General features: G+C 47.2%; 1 protein-coding gene across 1 annotated transcript in view; it reads left to right on the forward strand.

The window, feature by feature from the left end:
• Fer1l6 (fer-1 like family member 6) overlaps nucleotides 1-22,886 on the forward strand; it is a 111,944-nt gene that overhangs the window by 48,671 nt on the left and 40,387 nt on the right. Inside the window, exons 18-23 of the mRNA XM_021217185.1 lie at nucleotides 90-267; nucleotides 4,700-4,824; nucleotides 10,216-10,350; nucleotides 11,982-12,131; nucleotides 21,441-21,551; nucleotides 21,818-21,979. Of these exons, the coding sequence (XP_021072844.1) occupies nucleotides 90-267; nucleotides 4,700-4,824; nucleotides 10,216-10,350; nucleotides 11,982-12,131; nucleotides 21,441-21,551; nucleotides 21,818-21,979 (861 nt within the window). The remainder of the gene's footprint in view (nucleotides 1-89; nucleotides 268-4,699; nucleotides 4,825-10,215; nucleotides 10,351-11,981; nucleotides 12,132-21,440; nucleotides 21,552-21,817; nucleotides 21,980-22,886) is intronic.

Consider the following 22,886-nt stretch of genomic DNA (forward strand, 5'->3'; position numbering starts at 1 on the left):
TAGACAGAGCCCTGGGGTGATCCATTTTCTCAGAATAGTGTCCATGCTTGCCTTCTGGTGATAAAAGTCTTCCTTGTCCTCTCCCCCAGCTTCCCGGGAAACGGCCGGCCGGCTGGACCGTACAGGCAAAAGTTGACATGTATCTGTGGCTGGGCTCCACTAAATACTCCAATACTATTTTGGATAACTTGCCAGCGGGCTATGAAGCAGAAATGCCTTCCAAGTCATCGGGCACCCACCACCCCCCGTCGGCCCTGCTATACCGAGGTATGGTGCCCACAGAGCAAAGACAGGTGGGAGGCAGCTCTGACGGGCTTTCGGGTAAACAGTGGTGGGGACAGCATCCGTGTATTTGTGTTTTAGTTGGGACCAGCTCCCTCGCCTTCTTCAGTACAATTGCCAAGTGTCCTCTCTTCCAAACAGGAAGCTATGTTTCATTTAGAAATATTACATCTGGACTTTCGTATCCATTTCTGTGAGGGGTGGGGAGAGAGGCAGAGACAGAGGCAGACACACACACACACACACACACACAGAGAGAGAGAGAGAGAGAGAGAGAGAGAGAGAGAGAGAGAGAGAGAGAGAGAGAGGTGGATTTCTTCAAACATGCTGGGCAGCCATAAAAATGAGTTTGCAATTTAAGCTGAAAGTTCTTGTGTGGTATGACTCATGAAATTAAGGTGATCTTTTTTTTCCCCCTTTTTATACAGCATTGAGGTTTGAGCAGCATACATACCCCTTTGGTGACCCAGTGCCACTGGTAATGGTGAAGTCGCTTATGTTTCTCTAACCCAGTTCCTGGCGTGGCTGCTTCTTTATAGGGAGGCAGCTTATTTTATGGAATTATTTAAATTCATACGGTGTCTTTCATCAGTATCATGTTTACGTTTCCGTAACCTTTTAATTGCATCATGCGTATTAATGCCTCACATTTGCATTCTGCTCTGTTTTCAAAACACTTTAACTTTTGTGCTTTTCTTAGCTGCTAAACCCAGGCAAAGCGATTGCGGCTTCACCTTCAGTTCTGCAGGAGCTGAGTTTTGAGTTGGGGACACTGCAGAACAACACACACTCAGCAGCTCCTCTGTGGCACAACAGCCTTTTGGGGTCAGCTGGTCTCGACGGCCAGTGTATCCTAAGCAGGGCCATAGTGAGAGAAGACGGGGTCTGGAGATGTGTGTACAGTGGCTCAGCTCACAGAGTCTGCAGTCGGTGTGTGATTTGGGGAGAAAATACACAGCCCTCCCTCAGTACCAAGCATTGTGTCACATATACTACACATAAGCTCTCGTTCTGGGAATTCTTTAGTTTACAGAGGGGAGAATACATTTCTGAGACACCCAGAAATCTCACGAGATCACTCGTCGGCAAGGGTTGAGAAACCCATTTCCAGACACGACTTTCTTATCTGCTTTCCATTAAACCACTGAGAGCTTTTTATCTCTGGGCAAATAACACCCACACCAAGTTAGCTCCTGTTTCTGTAGATAGCGAGATCTACGCAGACACAAAACTCCATAGCTACGCAGATGCAAAACTCCAGACATGTTCACCGTTGCAGCCACTCACAACCCAGGGGAGAGGCCTTTCCGGGGCTTTGAGATGCTGTGTAGCTTGTCGTTTTCACGGTTACCTAATGACCTTCTGCTGAGCACTGACATTGGTATCGTTGGCTGCCTTCCACACCGACTGGTGAATTTTATGCTCCAGAGGGAAGCCATTCAGCAAATAATTACCTTGCGTCTATATATGGAAGGCATAGTGGAAAACCTGGCAAGGGATGTAGAGAGGAGCAAGAGGTGATTCTAGCTTCAAGTGGGGCATGCAGGTGTGGCTTTAATAACCACAGGGGGCAGGAGATGGGGGCTCCACGGCATGAGGAATTCAGCTAGACTACTCTGAGGAACAGAACTTGGTAAGATTCAAGGTTTCTAAAGAAACCCAGAAATGTAGGCTAAGAAAATGGCACCCCCTGGAGTTGTGTAATGTGCTGCTTACGTAGCTTCAGTTGGAAGAGCTACTAAAATCTCGGGATTAGTTGTCTCAAGGGCAGCTGGTGGGCATTCTCTCAAGGCACAAGACCATCCCAAGTCGGACTGAGCAATCTGCTGAACTCGGTAGTAACCCATGGGCGTCCCCCAGCGGACCCTGTCGGCGGCGTGTACCTGTAGCATCTGCTGAGCACTGCTTTGTTTACAGCTGTCATTTTAAGGGACATTCCTGTCAGCACAGCACAGCCTGTCAACATCAGAGTTAATTGGTGTCTATGGAGACGTGGAGGGCTTTAGCACTGAAGCCTCCAAGAATTACTTCTCTCGTTCCACTGGCTTGCCTGGAGTTTGCAGAGCCTTGCCCTGGAAGAACTGGTGTGGACTTAATTGGGCAACGTGGACAGCTTGGGCTTCCTAATTGCCTGCAGGATTAGCTTGGGGATTTGATAAGGTTGCTACACTCTTAGGCTCCACACTGGTTCTCATGTAAGCCAGACAGCGAGCGGCACGGGGTAGGTAGAGAGAGAGAGAAAAATGTTCAGGTCTCATAACAGTCAACTAAGGAATTACCTTTGACATCCTGTCTTTCCTGTCCCTCCACACCTTCTCTGTCAGAATTGTTTGCCTAGGGCAGCAGTCTTTCCCATACCTCATTTGAATCCCTCTCCAGTGGGTGCTGATCTGGCCCTTCAAACTTTCACCTACAGGGGGCACTGTTGTCTGCTTGCATCCAGCCCTTACATCTCTTCTGTCCACTGAGAGCTTGACCCATAATTTTATCCCCTTGACATCTTACTCTGATCGTCTGTTCCTACACACACACACACACACACACACACACACACACACACACAGCCTATTGTGTTTTCTAATGCTTCATGTACATGTCCAAGCTTCTGAGGTTGTGCCTTCCACTGTCTCTGACCTTTACTTCCATACAAAGTAGCCAACAGTTTTTCTTCCAAATGATCTGACATGACTGAATTTTTTTTTAAATTGGCTAATCTTATGTCTTTGCTACAGCCACTTAAGGCTCGCATCCCTGCCCATCCAGCACTACCACCTTGAAGGTCTTTGCTCAAGGGACAGCGCCACTGCCCTAGAATTAGCTCCCTTATACTCGAATGCGCCTTGGTGACTCTGAACTGTTCTCTCGAGTGTGTGTAATCTCACTTCACAGGAACAACGTGTTATGGTTTCATGTTGTTTGCTTTTCTCTTCCCCACCATATTGTAGACCCTTGAGATCCTGCTGTTTTGCTAGGTACACTTCTAACATGCTACTTCTAATTGCTTACCCAAGCTGCCTGACATTTCTCCTATCCTACTGTGATGAGTCCCAGGTTGTTTCAGCTGCTCCCTGGGCAACGCTGTAACGCTCAACAGGAACAGCATACTAGCATCTTCATGCAACTTCCCAGTGCCTGGCACTGCCCTCAGCCCGTAGCCTCCTAAAACACATGGGGAGTTATTAGCCTTTATTTTACAGATGGCTGTGCTCAAGTTCCTGTGTGGGCATGTGTGGCGTTGCTGGAGGAGGGGATTGATGAAGGTTGGGTGAGGGAACACACATAGTGTTCTTGTGTTCTTCGTTTAAGTAAGCAGAGCTATTTCAATAGGTCCACAGGGGTTCCTACGTAGAAGTTCCCATGCCAACACGAAGACATGGGCTATACTAACATCATCCCTCTCAGAGATGCAGAAATGGGTGGGTCGACAGGCAAAGGGGATGGGGGAATGTGAAAACAAGAGGTGAGCTTGAAGAGCCAGGGGTGGTGAGGTCCGTGGATGTGACTGGCTGAACTGCCATTCTCCACTGGACACCGACCTCGTCAAACCTCTCTCTTAGTCTTCCATCATATACAACTCCTGCTCACTCCTGCTCTTTGTCTCCTGGGCCCTTTGGTCAGATCCCTCACAAGCATTCAGCCACACACCCTGACCCCTGAGATCTGGCTTCTCCTCTCATCTCTGGTCTTTTCTCAGGGAGCTCCCAAGAACAGGGACTATCTTAGTTCCATACTATCTACAGTGCCTTAGAGATCAAAGTAAGCACAGAAAATGTCATTGGCTAGCAAAGTAGAAGAAAAGGTGAATGGACAATTCCCTATGTCTATTGAGTTTATTGAAGTAAAAGTGAAGCAGCCTTATACACCGGTGTATGAACCTGTATTTGCATGTGTGCTCACACACATGAGCATCTGCACACACACACACATACACACACACACACACACACACACACACACACAAACTCCTAAATAAGACATTCCTAGAGAATCATGCTGCTTGTTTAAACTTGCTAAAATATGACATTTTAGTGGGGGAAAGGTGGATTTTAGAATTAGGGCAGAAGAAAAATCTGGGCTTTGCACATTTGGAAAGTTATATCATCCATTTTGGGGTCATTTTCTTCATCTATTAGTGGGGAGATAGTTACATATTTCACATGGTTGCTGTGATGATGATTAAGAAACACAACGTGGCAAAACCTCATGGTGTGTGTGTGTGGGGGGATGTTTCTAAAGTACTTGGCACTCGAGCCTCTCCCCCGTCTCCACACTTTCACTTGGCCACGGAGGAGGACAGGGCTAATCTCACTGTTGTCTGTCTGGGGTACACAGCCACCTGTCACTGGCAGACACACATAAACACCTACCAATCCTAAAAGCCTATTAACATTTGCCCTTTGTATAATTTCCCCCACAGCCCAGCATGTCTTTCAGCTGAGAGCACACATGTACCAAGCCCGGGGCCTCATCGCAGCTGATAGCAATGGACTTTCGGATCCCTTTGCCAAAGTCACATTCCTGTCCCAGTGCCAGACCACAAAGGTAACCAGAGAACCGCAGCCTTCCCGCTGTTGCTACAGCTGATGCTTGGCAGAGCCTGGGAAAGGAAGATAAGGGTCACCCCACGTGCCCCGCCCCTTCCCTCTGCCGCTCCCAGTGCACAGGCTTGCAGACTCAGAAGCCAATCTGGGTCAAGGAGGACAGGCAGGAGACGCCTATTGGTTTCCTCGAGCCACTGTGCTAAAGCAGATGGACGAGACTTAACGCTAAGACAAGGACTGAAAAGACTGAGGAGCCTGGCACTCCCCGGGCACCTGCAGGGGTGCCAGCACCGAGAATACAGAGGGAATGAGAAGTGAGAAGCCAGCATAGACAGTGTTCCTGAGACTCGAGTCTGTCATCACCTCAGGGGGACCTGCCGGGGAGGAAGGGTCTAGTTTTCCGATCAGGAAGTTCTACCTCACCACACAGCAGCGAGGCTGCTTTTTACCCCCCAACCCCGGAGAACACCCTTTGGGGACCGGTGCTGTGTCACAGGAGGTGGGCAGGTGGTTGTTTCCTTGGCTTCCCCCTGCCGCCCACACCAAGCTCTACCTCGGAAAAGGGTTCCCAGTCAGCACAAGTCCCGCAGGAGGAGATCTTCCCAATAGGTCGAACTCACCGAAGCCTTACCTGTTCCCCAGTTGTCGACTGGGGAAGGGTAAGGCGGTAAGGCCCTCACAGAGAGGTGGGAAACAAAGAGACTCAAGGTCACTGTGTGGGTTGTCTACTCTACAGCTGCAGTTCCGTCTCTCTAAAACGGAGCTGTTGTGAAGAAGTGAAAAGTCGCATGCATAAATGACGGAAGTGTGGCTGTCATTACACTGGCCGATGTCAAGAGGACACACCTTCCTCCAAGACCCCCCATAACCCAGTTGATGGATTCAACTGTATTTTGATGTATCACACATAGCCTGAGTGTGAAGGGAGCCAGCATCACATCCCTTTAGCTAGTTCTGGTTGAGACGGGCTCTAGGGTGGGGGTTGGGAGAGATCCCGCTCCTGCATAATCCATGAGGCAGACACGCATGTAGTCCTTTAGGCGGATAGGCTGTTGTGCTGTGCTGAGCCCTATGTGCTGGACTGAGCAAACCCCTACAGGAGCCACGTGGGGAGACGGGTTCATCTGTCTCAGAGAGACCTTGGAGGAAAGGTGTGTCCATCCTCATTCATTGTCTAATGGGGACAGGAAGGCAGAAGGCCTTCCTCTCTGCTGGTTTTTGAGAGGACACAGGCAGTGGGGACTGTGCACATGGGCTGAGACAGCATTGTCTGTAAAGGGCTTGCCACACAAGCATGAGGATCTGAGCTTATCGATAAAGCCCGGGTAAGAAGCCAGGCATGGTGGTGTGCACTTTCATCCTGGCACTGGGGGTCCAGATGGAGGTGGGCAGCTTGCTGGGGCTCACTGGTTGAACCACTCCTACATCGGTGAAGGCGCTTGTCTCAAACAGCAAGATAGATGGCATCATAGGAACGATACCGGAGGCTTCCCTCTAGCTTTCGCATACATGTACATGCATGTGCATCTGCACACACATGTATGCCCTACAAGCATGCACCCCTGTACATGAACATGTGTGTACATGAACAAATGCACACACACATGCACACACCTTCGAACATGTACACAGAGACTCAAAATTAATACATAACTATGGGATTCTGTTTCCCTGGTCCAAATACATAACTATGGGATTCTGTTTCCCTGGTCCAAATCCAAGATCTTCTACCTTTAGGTCTCACTTCCTTCACCTGTGGTAGGAGTGACAGCAACATTATACATCTCCCTCACAAAGCATGAAACGCCAATGGCTTAAAACAGCTTCTACCTGGCAGCTCGCGGTGGCTGCTACTGCAGCTGCCGTTCCCAGGCAAGAGTAGTCTCAGGAGGTGGAGCCAAGGGCCATCCATGTGCCTCCACCATGCAGTCCCAGACCCCCTGGAGTGCCCTGTGGAGGTCCGAGCGAACTCATAGGACAGCTACAGAACTATCCTGCGGGTTTTCGTCTCCGTACAACATCTTGGTTAAACTTAGATTCAGATCTCAAAGGAACAGATGGACTTGGCTTATCTAATAGTTGTCTGACAGGGAAATAGGTTCTGTTGCACCCTGGATCTGCCTCTAATTTTGAATCAAGTACCCCATTTTTTTTTTGCTAATAATAACAGCTGTCACTTATTCAAAGCTCTTGCATGCCAGACACAACAATACACATTTTCTGTTCATTGTTTACCACCCTTCATGTAACTCAGGGACACGTGCTCTTATGGTCCCACTCTGGAGATAGAATCAGAGACTGTAGCTGAGAGACGGAGGTCCAAGATGGAAACCCAGGTCTCACCAGTTCTGAGGTCACCTTTGCCTAGTCACTCTGTCTTGATTTCTGTTCGTAAGCTCCCAGGTTTCCCTCTCCTGTTCGGGTGTTAGGCTCCACTGGAGGGCCTGTCTGGGACTGTGGCAGGCCCCCTTCATGCTTCTGCTGGGAAAGCTGAGCGTGAAGCCATGCCAGCCCTGCCGAGCCCAGTGCTCACAAGGTAATGCCCATGTGGGCTGGCACTAGGTCCCAGGAGAACTGAGGGTCTGGTGCTCTGAAACGCCAGCCTCTAGAGGGTGTCCTGCATGCCACCCCTTACAGCGTGGCTTGAACGTTTCAGAGGGAGGCCAGTTATTGTAGATGCCTATGAAGGACTGGGACTTGAAGGATAAAAGGAAAGGGGAAAAGGCTTCTACAGAGGAAGGGTTTGAGAGCTGATGAGGAGAGGAGTCAGATGTGAATAGGAAGGGCAGAAAGAGAAAGAGGGTGGGGCATCTTACACAGTAGAGATTGCAAAGCCTGGTGTTCCCAACAATGAGACTGGAGCTTAGTCCTGAAGACAGGATCATGAGGTCTACCAGGGTTGTCATAGGTTAGGCATTTATGGGTGTGTGTGTATATGTGTGTGTGTGTGTGTGTGTGTGTGTGTGTGTGTGTGTGTGTGTTGCAAGGAATTAGACCCCAGGCTTGACAAATACTAGACAGATACTCTACTCCTGAGCCACACCCCTAGCCCTCAGTGTTTGCTCTCTTATGATATGGACTGAGATGGAGCACATTTGGGGAGGGTTGCAAGCATTTATTGAGCACCTACCGTATACCAAGCAGTGACTATTCTTTACCTAAGACAAGTGGGTGTTACCCTATTTAAAGAAGGGAAACTAAGATTTGGAGACAGTAAGTCACCTGTGCAAGTCGGCCATAGGATAGTTAATTAAACCTGGATTCCATCTAGGGTTTTGCTCCTACTGCTAAATTCTGCCCAGGACATTTGACTAATTGCTCAGTGTTAGCTAAGTCTTGCCCTGACCTTCCAAACGATGCTTCAAACCAGTGGTTCTCACCCTCCCTAAGGCTGAGACCCTTCAGTACAGTTTCTCATGTTGTGGCGACTTCCCAACCACAATATTAGTTTTGTTACTATTTCATGACTCAGGTTTTGCTACCAGTCTCAGTTCCCAAGCCCATTGGAAGTCTGTGTTTCCCAGTGGTCAAAACCCACAGGTTGAGCACCACCGCTCTAAGCTCAGCTCAGTGTGAGGCTCCTTAAAGAAGCCCTGAGGAAACAAGGCTAATCAGGGGTAGCTGAGCACAGAAGTGGAAGATGCTTGTGTGAGCGAGTCAGTAAGTATTACTCTAAAGGGGCCGGGTGACGTCTCACGTAGGATGGCAGCTTGGATCAGGATTAGCTTAATTTCCTCTCATCTGTTCATGCAAATGGCCATCAAGCACCCTCTATGCCAAAGTCTCACTCACAGTAGATACACGATGAATGAGTGAATGAACACTGAATGAATGTTGGCCTCTGGAGTCTTATTCAATGGCACTCCTAGTCACGAGGGAAGGAAGTGATTGAAATCCCCCTGTAGCGAAGATGCCGTGAAGATCATAGACTGCTTCGACAATACTGTCAGTCACACATGCCACAGAGAACTTGCCTGTCTCTTCAAAAGCGACATAAAGCACACAACTTTGCATTACAACTGTCACTTCTGCCTATCCGTTGGCTGAACTTTGGTCCTTTCTATATCAGAAAAGGTAGATTCCCCCAGAGGCATATTAAAACTTCATCATATCTGAAACATGAAATATTCTAAAACAAAAACTCTAGAAGGGAGGTGAACTGCAGCCACACAATACTTTTATGGCTTACATAAAGAGCTATAAAGCTACCCTTCAGTGACCTCAGCGCAAACAGTTTAATGCTGTAACTGGAGCTGGCTGGATGTATAATTAGGCTGGCAGTTTTATGTGAGTGTGAGAGTTAGTGCAGGCCAGTTCTTTCTTCCTCCCTCCTGGAGTGTAAGGAAGAGTTCAGAGGTGCGGTGGAAATTTTGCCAGGATCCAGCAGCTGTGGAACACTTTCACTTCTGAAACCCATTTGATCGCACCGCTTGGAAGAGAGCTATGACCATGGGCTCTTCCCAGTACGAGCTCCACATATTGATGGAGCAATCTCTGCCCAGGTGCGGGAAACAAATACCTTGCAAACAACTCTGTGAAACTGGCCTCTTTCCAGATGTCTCACTAAACAGGGAAAGGAATTCAAATTTAAATAACATTCTCCCTTCCAAAAGTTCCTTATGAGCAGCCCAGGAAGAAAGCTATTGGCCACTTGTGGTGAGACCCTGATGGTCTCAAGCTATCATCCTTCCTAGATTTTTAGTTTCTCCATCTGTATGAATGGGTACAGCCTACTACCAATGTCACTGTTTGCCGCCATAGCAACTCCTCTGAAAGAAATATGTCATGCCAAATGGTGAGGGTTGTTCTAAAGACTCCGGACTATTCAAAGTAGCCAATGAATAGCCACAAAGCTGTAGACTTCTACATAAAGTAAGATGAGATTTGAAAGTCAACATTAAGGACTTGGATTGTATTTGATCTCTCCCCCCATTCTCAGTGGAGGGGATCCGGATCCCTAAAGTAGACATATTAGTAGTATTGTCTGGTGAAAGTGGATAATCCAGATGGAATTTCTGTTCATCATCTTTAGCTACTGGATATGTGAACCTCCTGGGTTTTTTTCTCTTTCACTTGCACGAAAATAACAGTACTCAGAAAGATGTCAAGGTTTAAGTGAGACAGTGCATGCGCAGTAGTGCTGTAAGGTAGTAGACAATAAGCACTCAATAAAGGGCAACTGAAGCCGTCATAGCACCAGTGTGAATTAAAATTACTTACACAAATTATTTGTGCAAATAGGTCATTAAGTGGCACTCCACTAATAAAACGTGAATACAAACTGTTCCAGAGACCGGGACTTTGCATTTAACAGAAGTAGCCAGGAACTCTCCTTGCCCTTCATGTTTCTGTTGAACAACTGTTCAATGGCTCCTTTCTTGTTTTCTGCCAGATCATTTCTCAGACTCTTTCTCCTACCTGGAACCAGATGCTGCTATTCAACGAGTTAGTTCTGCACGGTGAAGAGAAGGAGCTACTGGAGTCCCCGCCCCACGTGGTGGTGGAACTCTACGACAGCGATGCGGTGGTACGTGTCACCAGGCAACACTGATTACCCCTTCCAAACGCTCTACTGCATGGACTACCTTTATCTGAACATCAATAGAGTCCTAACGCTGAGCGCTCAGGACCCTTGATGCACCCACAGGTGGTTTTGACCTCGGCACACTCGGATGCACTAGTCACTGCTTTATTTAGAGTCCTCCCTAAATCACAATCAAAATCACGTCTAATTGGCAGAATTTAGTCAACACCCACTCTCATAAGGATGTGATGCTTGCATAAGCCAGCCCACAACCACAGCAAACGCCCTGCTGGTCCCAGGTGACTGCTACATATACAACTCCTCCAAGCCTTTTAGAAACAGCTTTGTGCTGCTCTTGCCTGACTGGAGGGAAATGCGTGGTCACCTTCGCTGATTCAGCCTTGTAACTAACTCGCTTTGACTTGGCTGCCGCTTGGCTCTGCAAGCCCATATCCATATCCATCCTGCCCTCTTTGGTTTATAAACCAAAGCTCTTCCTCTTCAGTGCCGCCTGCGCGTTAAAACTTCAGGTAACCCCCAAAGCTGGCTGGTGGGTTTAAGTGACAAGCATTCTTCTCTAAGTTAAGAAGTCTACAATGGATGGCAAAGATTTATATCTTTTATTTGACACCTCTACCTCCTCAGGTAGAATCTATAAAGTACAGCCGTTGTTTTGAAAAGATTTTCCAAAGCTTCCTCACGCTCCGTGTGCTCTGGGATGAGCCGAAGTCAGAGAAGAAACAAGATTTGAGACTCACAAGAGTTGTAGGGACCATGGAGGCCATGAAGGCTTGTCCTGTTCTTCCTGCTCTCTAGAAAGGAGGACAGATCTGGAAAGTTCGGATGCCTTGTGGTCACTGCTAGTGAGGGGCAGAGTCAGGACTTGAACACACGACTTCTGGGTCTACTCTTTCCTGCACACTTGATGGCTGTCAGCATGGTGTCCCCTCCCTCTTCCCATCCATCCCTGCTGTGAATTGGGGCTGAATGTATTTATGAAATGTAAAAATGCTTCCCCTGTTCGGCATGCAGTACAGATGCTCTGGCGGAAACCCCACAGGTAAATACCCTCACTCTCCTTCGGGGGAGTGGGGCAAGGTGCTTCTCATCCCAGGGGTTTGTTTTCTATTTGAAAAGGAAACCATTGCTATCGGTATTCCATTACCATGGATTGGGTACGTCATACTAACGATATATAAGATTACATCACTTTGGGGGAATGTTATGAACAGATACAAAGCTTTAGCTTTATTTATGAACCTCAAAAAGGTTGAGTACCTGACTTAGGCTACACACACAGGGGAGGAAAAGCAGATCTGAGAGCCCAGACTTGGGTTTACTTATCTCTGAAGCTTACACTCCTGTCCACCGCAGAAACCCCTTTAGAATCTTGGCTGTTTTTCTTGCATTTTTCCTTTCCCCTCCCAGTCTGCTCTGGTTGGTTACTTTAATTAATATCTCTGGAGAAGGAGTCTTGGGCTAGGGAGGCCCCAAGGTTATCCTCTCAGCGTGTCACTGGTTGTGGTGTGAACTGATGCTTGCTAATGGCTAACTTTGTAAAAATGATTTGCAAAGTTGCCCGGATGCTGGGCGGAACTAAGTGGATGCCAATGAAGAACTCATCTCTTCTCTAGGGAAAGCCAGAATATTTGGGTGCCACGGTGGCTGCTCCAGTTGTGACACTGGCTGACCAGGACTATGAGCCCCCCAAGCTGTGCTATCACCCCATCTTCTGTGGGAACCTCTCTGGAGGGGACCTCCTTGCAGTGTTTGAGCTGTTGCAGGTAAGAGGTCCAGGGCTCGGGTACCAGATGTCGTTCTGCTCCACTTGGCATGAGGAGCAGCCTTGCTGGATGTGTTACTTAGTGAAGCAACGCCTGGCCCATCCCCGTTATCCCATGTCTGTGGACGTCTCCTTCCGGGCATCTGGAAGCTGACGTTTAAAAACTTTGATAACGCAAGTTATTCCCAGAACTGTTGTACCACAAATCAGAATCCTAGAATGAGAGATCTTTCAGGGTTGGGTCATCAGTGTTTGAGCTACAGCAGAGTCCCTCTGCTCTAACAGACCATAGACAGATATGGAAAAGGAAGCCATAGGACATTTTTGGGGTAGTTGCCCTGTGCCTGAAGTTATAGCTGTGGCAGCTTATATCTTTCATAGATCCCCCTCTAGCCTCTGGAGACACACGTTCCCATTTCTATTAGAGAGATGGGAAATGAAAGATGCACTGGGCCAACCTCATCTCCTTCTGTAGATAGACAGTTAAGCTGAGCTTTGAAGCGGGAACTTTACAGCTTCTACTCTTTGTACCATATCACATTGCTTCCTAACATCATCGAGCTCTTAGTCCTTCCCTGAAGTCCTAGAGGGAGTGTGTGTATGTATGTATGTATGTATGTATGTATGTATGTATGTATGTATTGTGTATGTGTGTGTATTATGTGTGTATGTGTATTCATATGTGTGTTTGTGTGTATGTGTGTGTATGTGAGTGTGTTTATTGTATGTTTTTGTGTGTGTATGTGTGTATATGTGTTCCTGTGTGTGTGTGTGTGTGTGTGTGTGTGTGTGTACAAAGACCCTCTCAGAGGAAAAGAAACTGAGTTTCTGAATTGTGGCTGTACAATAGAGAACCAGTAGGAGTTGAAGAGGATAAATAAGAAGGGAGCACCTGGCTTGCCAGAGATTCCTCTCCCAGGCCCTGCGCTCTCTGAGGCATTGGGTCCTGGTGGCTTTTTGCTTTGGGACCAGACCAGTCTCTCATCTTAGTTGATGCAGGATGCCATAGCAGTGCACTTATTGAGCAGCTTAAACAACAAGCATTGCTTGTTCCATGCTCCCACAGTTGAGCCTGGGTGTCCAAGCAGGCACTGAGAGGTCTGACCACTTGGCTTGTGGTGGCTGCCTCCTCATTGTACCCTCATGTGTGTGGGGTGGGCTGGGGGTGGAGAATAATGTTCTTCCTTAGGTCTCTTATCATAAGAGACTGAGCACATTCATGAGGGCTCTGGATTCTTCTCTAAGGCTGAGCCTCCAAATGCCATTGTGGTGGGGTTACAATTTGCGCATCCAAGTTTGACACTGGATTAATGACATCTTGTATAAGAAAACCTGATTTTTCAGAAATCCCAATTTAGAATAACACACTTGATAATGAAATTGGAAGGCACACATCTCTAGCACACTCATCATGAATGCACATGAAAGTGGGGGGAACTAGATCCCATGTATATAAATCTCAGACCTACCACTTGTTAGAATGTGGCTTTCTCTGTTCAGAAATGTAGGACATTAATAAGCCTACCCAACGTATCTTGTATAGAGCAGTCTATGCATAATATTTTATTACTAATAATATTTCTATACTGTAGGATATTAAATCAAAATCTGTGGTCCCAGCTATTGAGTTTAGAAGTTGAAGTGGATAGCAAGGCAATGATGTGGTCAGCATGACAGGTCCGAATTTAGACTCTAGGTAGACAGATTTCTAATGGAGAGCTCAATTGTGTTCATTATTAAGGGGACATTTAAGTTAGATGCACTTGTATCCAGACCCAAATTCTCTTTGCATCTGCGGCCTGGAGGTTGCCAGTGCCAACACTGATGTATTGCTAAGTCCATCCTATCAGACTTTGTCATCTGTGTTTTAAGTCACCTAAGGGAGAACTTATAGTGGAGAAAATGGTAGCCTTGGAGGAAGAGTAAACTCCGCCAGGGAAACTGAGTCTGCGTAAGGAGGACTAAGGTCACGGGGATTCAAGGGCTGGCTTCGTTCAGCTCCACGTAGATGAAGTCTAGCAGGGTCGGAAAATAGAACTAGAAAGAGCTGTCTTACAAACACTAGGTTCTAGGAGGCTAGGATACTCTAGGATGACAACCCAAGTGGTCTCCAACAAAACCATCTGCAGCCACATAGGTTCGTGCTGCCCAGATGTGTGGGGGTCAGAACGGAAGGCAAGCTTCCAGACCAGCTGGTCCAGTCTTCTCTCCAATGAGACTTGTCAGCAAGCTGTTCTGGTTCAAACCCAGACAGGTACTAAACGACACTGAAGCCAGACAAAAGGAGCTTTGCTCTTATTGCCACCCCCACTTCTAGAGGAAGGCTTTCCTCTCTGTTCCCCCATGACACCACAGCAACTGACAACTCCCCTTCCCAAGAGAGAGCAGCCTCAGACTCGATGGCTACAGAAACGTGTTTCCCATGTCTTCCTGGAACTTCAGTTCCTCCAAACCTAATGAATGGGGAAATGTAATAATTGCTTCATATTACATATTCCAATAACACTTGTTTCCACTAGAGTTTTTGTGTGTATATGTGTACATATTTGGGTACATCCACACTTATATGTGGGTGGCGTGCGTGCATGTGTGCATGTGGCATGTGTGCATGTGGCGCCCTGAGGTGGGTGTCGGGTGCTCTTCTCAGTCCCTCTCTACTTTATCTTTTGAGACAGAGCTGCTCACTGAACCTGTATCTGACTCAGCCAGACCAGCTGTCCAGCAAGCTCCCAGGATGCCCCTGGTCCCCACTCCCCAGCTCTGGGATTAACTCTTTGCTGGATGCTGGAAAGCAAACACAGGTCCTCATGCTTGCACGCAGGCACGTTTCTGACTGCACATCACACCCAGCTCTGTGTTAACTAGTTTGTTTTAATTTTACTTTCCACGTCCTTATTTTACCTAGCCACACGAAGTGCCCTTTTAACGAACAAAGCTATGTCCACTTTCTTTTCAAGGCTACTAGAGCATGAACCATCGAGGAAGGTAGAGGCTGTCTTGGGAGAACTAGCCCTGGTCTGGCACACTGTGCATGAGATTGCTCAGGTTCCAGGCTGGCTGAGCTGGATCTAGGCAGCTACTTTTCCCCTCTCACAGCCACCTTGATAAGTGCTCTCAGCTCAAGTCTACAAGTCTCTCAGTAAGTCTTTCAATGAGGGGCTGAACAAGTTGACATCTAAAGATGACCTGAGGGCTTTACCATCTGGGACTCATGGTCCTACCCACCTCCTCTCTCAGAACCAGGCACACTGTTGAGACACCTGCTGCTTGCCAACAGGTGACCTGTGCAGGAGTGTTGCCAGAGGTAGGGAGCCCAGGAGATGCAATCCAGTCTGGATTTAATTATGACTTTTCATTTGATTACTCGTTCAAAAAGTGATTTGATCAGAGTGACTGTCTTAGCAGGTGGAGCTCAGACGTGCTATGCACACTGGGACTAGACTAGCCTTCACTTGTCACAGCTGTCACCTCTTTGTGCCTGTGCATAGCTTGCTTTACTCCCGGCTTCCCATGCTGAGACACTCCCCTGACTCAGGAGTTGATGGCATGGCTTTTGTATGTACCCATCAAATCCACCGTTCCCATCAGCCATCCACGCTAGCTGTCCCTGCTCTTCCCGATCTTAGTCTACCCCTGGGTGTTAGCTTAGCCTCTTGGGCTGAGTACTGAAAGCCGTCATAATCCTGTTCATGGTATCTATGCCCGTGGCCTGACAAGCCCGTAGCTGCTTCCTTGCCTGTTTCCCATCTTCTGCTCCTGGAATCTTCTAGTCCTCTGTGAACTATCCTCCTGCTCCTGTCATTCTCCACATTCCTTCCAGAACATGAGTTGATCATGCCTCTCTCTTCTTCAGCTGCTTTCCGCTCCTTATCTACGAGACTATTTACCAGATTTTTAACTTTTTTTTTTTTTTAAATGCCAGTTCCTCCAAATGCAGTGAACAGAATTTGAGAATTGCTTCTTGTAATATTTCTCTTTGGGATTTGAAATACCCACTACTGTGGTAAACAGGCTCTCGGAAGAACAATTTAAAATGTATTTTTCAAAACGTAGTATTTTCAAGTGTAACTAAGATGCCATTTTGTTTTTGTTATAATGGCTAATATTCCATGAAGAGTAAATTCTACACTGTACATGAATATCAAATTCCCAGTCTGGCTTTTAAGCTGTCTTAAACTTGGGGTCATTTATTAATATTCAAGTTACCCCATGGCCATTATGACCTTCTTATGCCCAGCCCCTCCAGGTTCCTGGGTCTCACAGATGTTCTCTTCTGCTCTTGGGCAGTCTGTTAACTCATTCTGAAGTGTCTCCCCACTCCGCCCACCTCCACTCCTGTAGAGCCATTTACCTGCCAATAATAATTATCAAAATTCAGAGCAATAGTTTTCTGTTCCAGCTTGCCCACTTCACCACAGTCTGTTTTTCCCCTTTCCATCCCATCCTTTTGCTTTTTTTTTCTCTATTCAATTCACAGCATGGTTTGTAGGCAACTGAAACAGTCCTTCCCTCCCCTGTTGCTGTGTCAGTTTGTGGAATGCAAAGATTGCTTCACCCATTGATTCTTACATTCAAATGTGTATTCATGCAGTGTCTACTGTGTGTGGGTGTGTTCCCAAGGAATGTTCCTAAGCAGACAAAACACAGATCTTGCTACCGTTATCTGTCTACCATACTCCCCAAATTCTAGAAATGCTCTCTTCTCTTACTTCAGAGCAGGTTCTCTACACATCCCAAGACGGGACCGTTTCTAGCTTGTCCACGAGGAGAGCCCACCGGGGCTGTTCTGTGCACAGCGTTTATAAACCTATGTGGCACGTCTGCCTTCTTAGATCCTACGCCAGGGCCCAGGAACAAAGCTTTCACTTACCATCATGTGAGCTTTGCCCACTTTTTAAAATGTATTTTTAATCTTTGACCCTTTGATACAGTACAAAGGAAAGCTACATTGTTCTTGCCTTTCACTGAAGCCCCATTGGCTTGGGCAAAGTAAGATTCTCCTCCTTCAGGTTTGCTGCTTGTTAAACCATCTCATTGGTAGTCTAACTTAAGTAAATGGACTAGTTTTACACAGCATCTCTGTGTGTTCTCCCTGATTGAAAGTTATCAATGATCTACTAAGCTGAATTGTGACATTCACCTGAAATGAGCTAGGGACAGGTCAGCAAAACAAGAAGGAGGACTCTGGCATCGTGTTAAGACCTTTCAGTAGACTCTGCTCGGGCCCGGGAGAGTCTTCTTGGGTCATCAGCTAGTCACAGAGATGGCACTTGACTCCACTGCTGGCTAACATGTCAGTGCATGTACATTCTTGAACTCACATTTCCTTCCTGGGAAGCACTAAGGTCTGTGTCTAGCTGGGACGTGCACACATACACTCACACCCCCCACACACACACACATATACATGCACACGCACACTCACACACATAATTGCTGTTTGAACTAGGATGTATTTCCTCTGAGATTTTTTTTTTGTTTGCCAGTGTTGGTGACAATGTCTTTCAGTGGTTTGAAAATACCACTCTGGCTTTGGGCTTCCCTTCTCTGGTGAGAAGCTGTGTAATTATCCTTATTATTGCTCCTTTGAGAAGTAAACTTTCATTCACCAAGTTTCTTTTTCCTGGTGGTTCTATAGATGGTTATAGAATTTCCATTTCTTCCTTTTACTTTAGGTTTCAGTTCTTTACTGAATTCCTTTATCATGTCTTTTATCGAACAGATTAAGCATTGTTATTGTAGAGTTTATATCTGATGGTGATACTCCCCAAATCCCTTGGGATCTATTTGCTTAGTGTTGTCTCTCTTGACATTTGACTACATTGCCCCCTCCTTTCATACCATGGGTTACTGCTCCATGGACATTGGATATAACAATCTGTAGAGAAATTGGAGCCCAAACTTATATAATTTCCCTCTAGAGAATTTAATTATTTTTTTTTTTACTTATGTATTATTTTTGAAGTCTGCAGTGCTTTTACTCTGCACAGCATTGGAACTAATCAGGTGGCCATGCACTCTGATGGAGACACAGCAGCATCCTGGAAAGCCAGTGTGTGTTATATTCTGCTGAATGAGGATGTGGGTTAGCTAGTCTCAGGAGGGTTCTCTGTAGGGGACCAGTGTCAGGCTGTAGATACTTGGGAGGAGGAAGCAGTGGTTGGTACTCTGTGTACACATTGTTAACATCTGGACTGAGACCTAGGGGAAGTCTTGCCATTCTCATGGTTTTGAGGCTTGGAGTCCTTAGTATGGTGGTGGTCATGCCAACAGTATACATTCTCTCAGGACTTCATCCACCCTACACAGCAGCAATCCAGAGTCAACTCCGTTCAACTAGAGACAACTTAAAGTTGAGCCTTGATCTTTGCAAGGCCAATGCAGCTTGCCTTCCCTCCTCAGAAATTCCCTGTGGCAGGAAACGTGTGAGTGCTGGACAGGCCCCTCAACGACTCTTCACAGCAACTCTGTGACATGGACATCACTGTCTCCGATTCACCAGTGACAGGCACAGGGCCAAGACGTAGAGATCCAGAGTAACTCTCCCAAGTTCATCCAGCTAGAAAGTGAGAGAGCCCAAGCCTGGTCCTTCATCCCTGCCCAGAGTAAGAGAAGGCTGTGTGATGAGAGGAGGAAGACAGAGAGAGGAGAAGGGCTCCCGAACATCTGTAGCTATCCAGATGTGCAGGGCTCAGATTAAGGTCATGCATGGCTCGGAGAGTAAACAGCTCTTTAATTTTTGCACTGGGCACACCAGGTACCCGTCTGCCTCGTCTTTGCCCTGGTTGTATAGCTAGACCTTTGTGAGTTCCTTATATTTCATCTTCCCTGGAATATTAGAGCAAAGTGTTGTTCACGACAAATCACTCCACTAGTCCCACATTGAATAATAACCTCTCCCTCCCCAGGACCCCATGTACTGAGCAACTATACACAGGCCACACTGACCCATTTCCTTGTGAAGGAATGGGAATGGGGGAACCATGTGCAGAAACCAGGCTTTTGTAAGTGATCCTGTACTCGCCTTCTCTGAGCCTCGGATACTGAGCTGGGTACCACTTGGGTCCTTCAGGATCTGCTGCTCTGTTGGATGCTGCTTTGGAGTCTATGACTCGCCTCTGTGAGGCTCAGAGTTCGGTCAAGAGGAAGGCTTTCCTTACTTCTTCTGACTCTCCAAGCCCTCAGGCAGTACTGCACATCCAGTATCTTCTTGATAAATGTTTACTAGCTGACTGACACATTAGCTCCATCTGCTAGAAGACTGCTCATCAAAATTGGCAAAGCTGAACACCCCCCCCCCCGTTTCATTATTACGGACGTATTCAGTTGGCCACGGCAGATGTTGGTAAGCCAATTACTTGAAAGCCCAGAAAAAAAGACATGCAGACGCTACAAATACAAAATAGGTCAGGGATAACGAAGCTGCAGAACGAGCAGGAACGGGAAGCTGGTGCAGCGAGGATAGATCCCAGCTGCCTGGCACTGGCTGCGCCTGGGAAGCTAACTGCTCTTCCAACTTCACTCATAAAGCCATGGAAGCACTAGAACGCACACAGACGGACACTGCAGACCTTCTCTCATTTGCATTTCTTAGAACTTCTGTAGTTATGTAAAGTCTTGTGTGCGTACAAGATGAGAAAGTAGAAATGAAACTCTCTAGGTAAACTAAGAGGACTAATGGAGGAGGGGGGAGAGTGAGAGAATCAAGTGTCCTTACATAACCCAGTACCATGTGTCGTGAATAGGAAACAACCAGCCGAGACAGTGGCCAGGAAAGAGCTGACTATGGACATTCTTTGTATCCTATTTCAATCTGCCATGTAACAACCATGCATAGTTACAACTGATGCTCACTCTGTTATAAAGTGGAATGGCTTTCTAAATAATGTGGAATGGGCACATCAAGGCACTTGGGGTCCCCAGTACTTCAGATAGCTATCACTTCTTCGTGTGTGTAGAGGGGGAGTCAATACTCAGAACCCCCGATTTCTGCTAATCATGTTTGCTATAGAACATTAGAAATTACCCCTTGAGTACAGCTGAAAGTGTTAGTCATCTTTCGCCTCATCCTGACTCTCACCCTTCCCAGGCCCCAAGAATCATCATTAGACATTTTTTTTAAGGCAATATGTATGGGACTGCAGAGATGGCTCAACAGTTAAAAGCATTTGCCTCTCTTGGAGACGACCCAACTTTGGTTCCCAGTACCCACACGGTGACTTACAACTATCCATCACTCCAGGGGATCAAATGGCCTCTTCTGGGCTCTAAAGGCACCAAGCATGCCAGAGGCACACACACATGGGTGCAGACAAATACTCATACACATAAACTAAACAACTAAAATGAAATAAAAGAAAATCTTCTAAAGAGGCAAACTTTAAAAATTCTTGTAAAAAAGGAACATGTGTTTCCTTATCCCGAGAGAGTTCTGAGGAGTCAGTCTAAAAGGCAAACATTTATGACCTTAAATATTTACCCCCCCCCCCCAGCTCTTAAGTATGGTGGAGATGGAGTGGATGACAGAGTCACTCACAAAAGCCTGATTTCTGCACTTGGTCACCCAATTCCCATACTTGTGCCTATCTAGAAAATACAGCACAAAGGACAGAGAGCAGGAAATGGCCACAATAACCCGGACCCAATCTAGAAAGGCTCTTGACAGATGGGGACAGCAAGGTAGGTCTCAGATAGAGGACAACATGGCCTACATGTGGGAAAGTCCCTGTCTTTAGTAGACTTCTCTGGGTCCTTTGTTGGGTTTTTATGCACAGCACACTGATTGTAAGGTGGTTTCACTGTGCCCAAGGGCGCAAAAGCGACCCACTTTCCTCCTAAGTTCCACACTCAAAAGATTTTATTTTCTGCTTCTCTGATTTCATTAAACACGATCTTGTTCCGGAGCTGTGCAGTATGGACTTTCTGCAGCTCTTGACTCTCTGGAGGCAGTGGGTAGTAGAGCCATCAGAAGCTTAGGATGTGATCACAGCCCCTTCCCATCCACTGATACATGCATTGGTGTTATTTTTATCAAGCTGTGAATATCTATATACTTGTGGGAGCTTCACTCCCCATTATCTGCTGCTATCATCACTGAAAGCTGTGTCTTAGCAGCCTCATGGCATACCCCGAGTGCTCACTACGTGCTTGTCAATCAACAGTGATTGACAGAAGGTGATATGCTTGCAAGGTCTTTGTTGCTCTTGAGGCTGAGGAAATAAAGATGTCTTGCCGAGGAAGTGCTGCAGAGCCTGGCCACTCTTCCTCACTTCTCTCAAGTCTGCTCACGGAGGGTTGTTTTGTGCCACAGGTCCCTCCTTCTGGGCTGCAGGGCCTCCCTCCCACTGGCCCACCAGACAACACACAGATCTATCCTGTTCCCTCCAACATCCGGCCAGTGCTGAGTAAATACCGAGTCGAGGTATGGTTCAAAAAGTGGCAGGGGGTGAGGGGGTGGCTCCATAGAACTCATGGGGAGATGGTGGTCCCACCTGCATCATTAAAGGACGGTGGCAGGGTGGCCAGCTGGCCCAAGGAAGATCCTGCCAGCTGAACTGGAGATGGCAGGACCCACCAGCAGCTGCATAGTCTGCAGCTGGAAGACCATACAGTCGCCTCCAGGAGTCACATCGGCGTTTCCATTGGTCATACACCAGGCTCCTCTGCCTCTGCCCACCCTCTCCTCAGGTCCTTTTCTGGGGCGTCCGAGAAATGAAGAAGGTACAGCTCCTCTCTGTGGACCGGCCACAGGTTCTCATTGAGTGTGGAGGAGGAGGCGTGAAGTCTTGCGTGATCCAGAGTTACAAGAACAACCCCAACTTCAGCGTGCAGGCAGAGGCCTTTGAAGTGGTATGGGTCTCTCCTCCCTCAGCCTCTCATCTCCCTTTCCACAGCGGGGCTCCTTTCCTTCACCCACTTGGCCTGGACAGGGGATGCTTCAAGATTTCAAGTATGTACTGTCTTCGTGGGGAGCCTCACTATAGAAAGCCAGGACTTCAGAATGAGAAAAAGTAGATTCTGTTGTTCAAGTGTCCAGGTCTCTATCTTATAATAAATCAAAGAAAGCGAGAAAACGGTATCCTAGACAGGGTTCTTGGAAGCACCCATCTACATCAGCCTCGCCTGCTGCACAGCCTCAGCTAGGCATCATGGGGGAGGCCTGCCATCCTCCCTACTCAGGAAATTGAGGCAGGAGGAGCCCAAGTTCAAGACCTCACTAGGTCACAGAGAGAGTTCCAGACTAGCCTGGGCCACTTAGTGAGGCCGAACCTTAAAAATAAAAACTAAGGATAGAGCTAGGAGTGTAGCTCAGTGGCAGAGTGCTTCCTAGCATGCGTAACACTATGGGTTCAATGCCCAGTACCCACCCACCCCCCAAGAAGAAGAAGATATCAAACATCAGGTCTAGCCCTATCTACCAATTACAGAAGTGTTTAGAATGGGGCACAGACATCCCTGGCTTAACAAGTCCCCTAGTTGTTTCTGAGAACTGCAGACTGCACGATGCTCTGTAGAAACGTACTTTGATGGCCACATTTAAACAACATTCTTTGTGTTTATAACATCAGTTGCTCTCATGCCCTGCTCTTATTTATTTCAATTTTTCAACAATATTTCAACTCACACGGTTTTAGTGTGGGTTGGAACTAACTATGGAAACGTTTTCTCTGACAACCCAGTCAACTCCACAGATACATGATCTAAGTGATCAGATAGGACACTGAAGCCTGTGCAGTGTCTTCAACCTTCCACAGAG

This window comes from Mus pahari, chromosome 17 (assembly GCF_900095145.1).
Source record: "Mus pahari chromosome 17, PAHARI_EIJ_v1.1, whole genome shotgun sequence".
Taxonomy (NCBI): domain Eukaryota; kingdom Metazoa; phylum Chordata; class Mammalia; order Rodentia; family Muridae; genus Mus; species Mus pahari.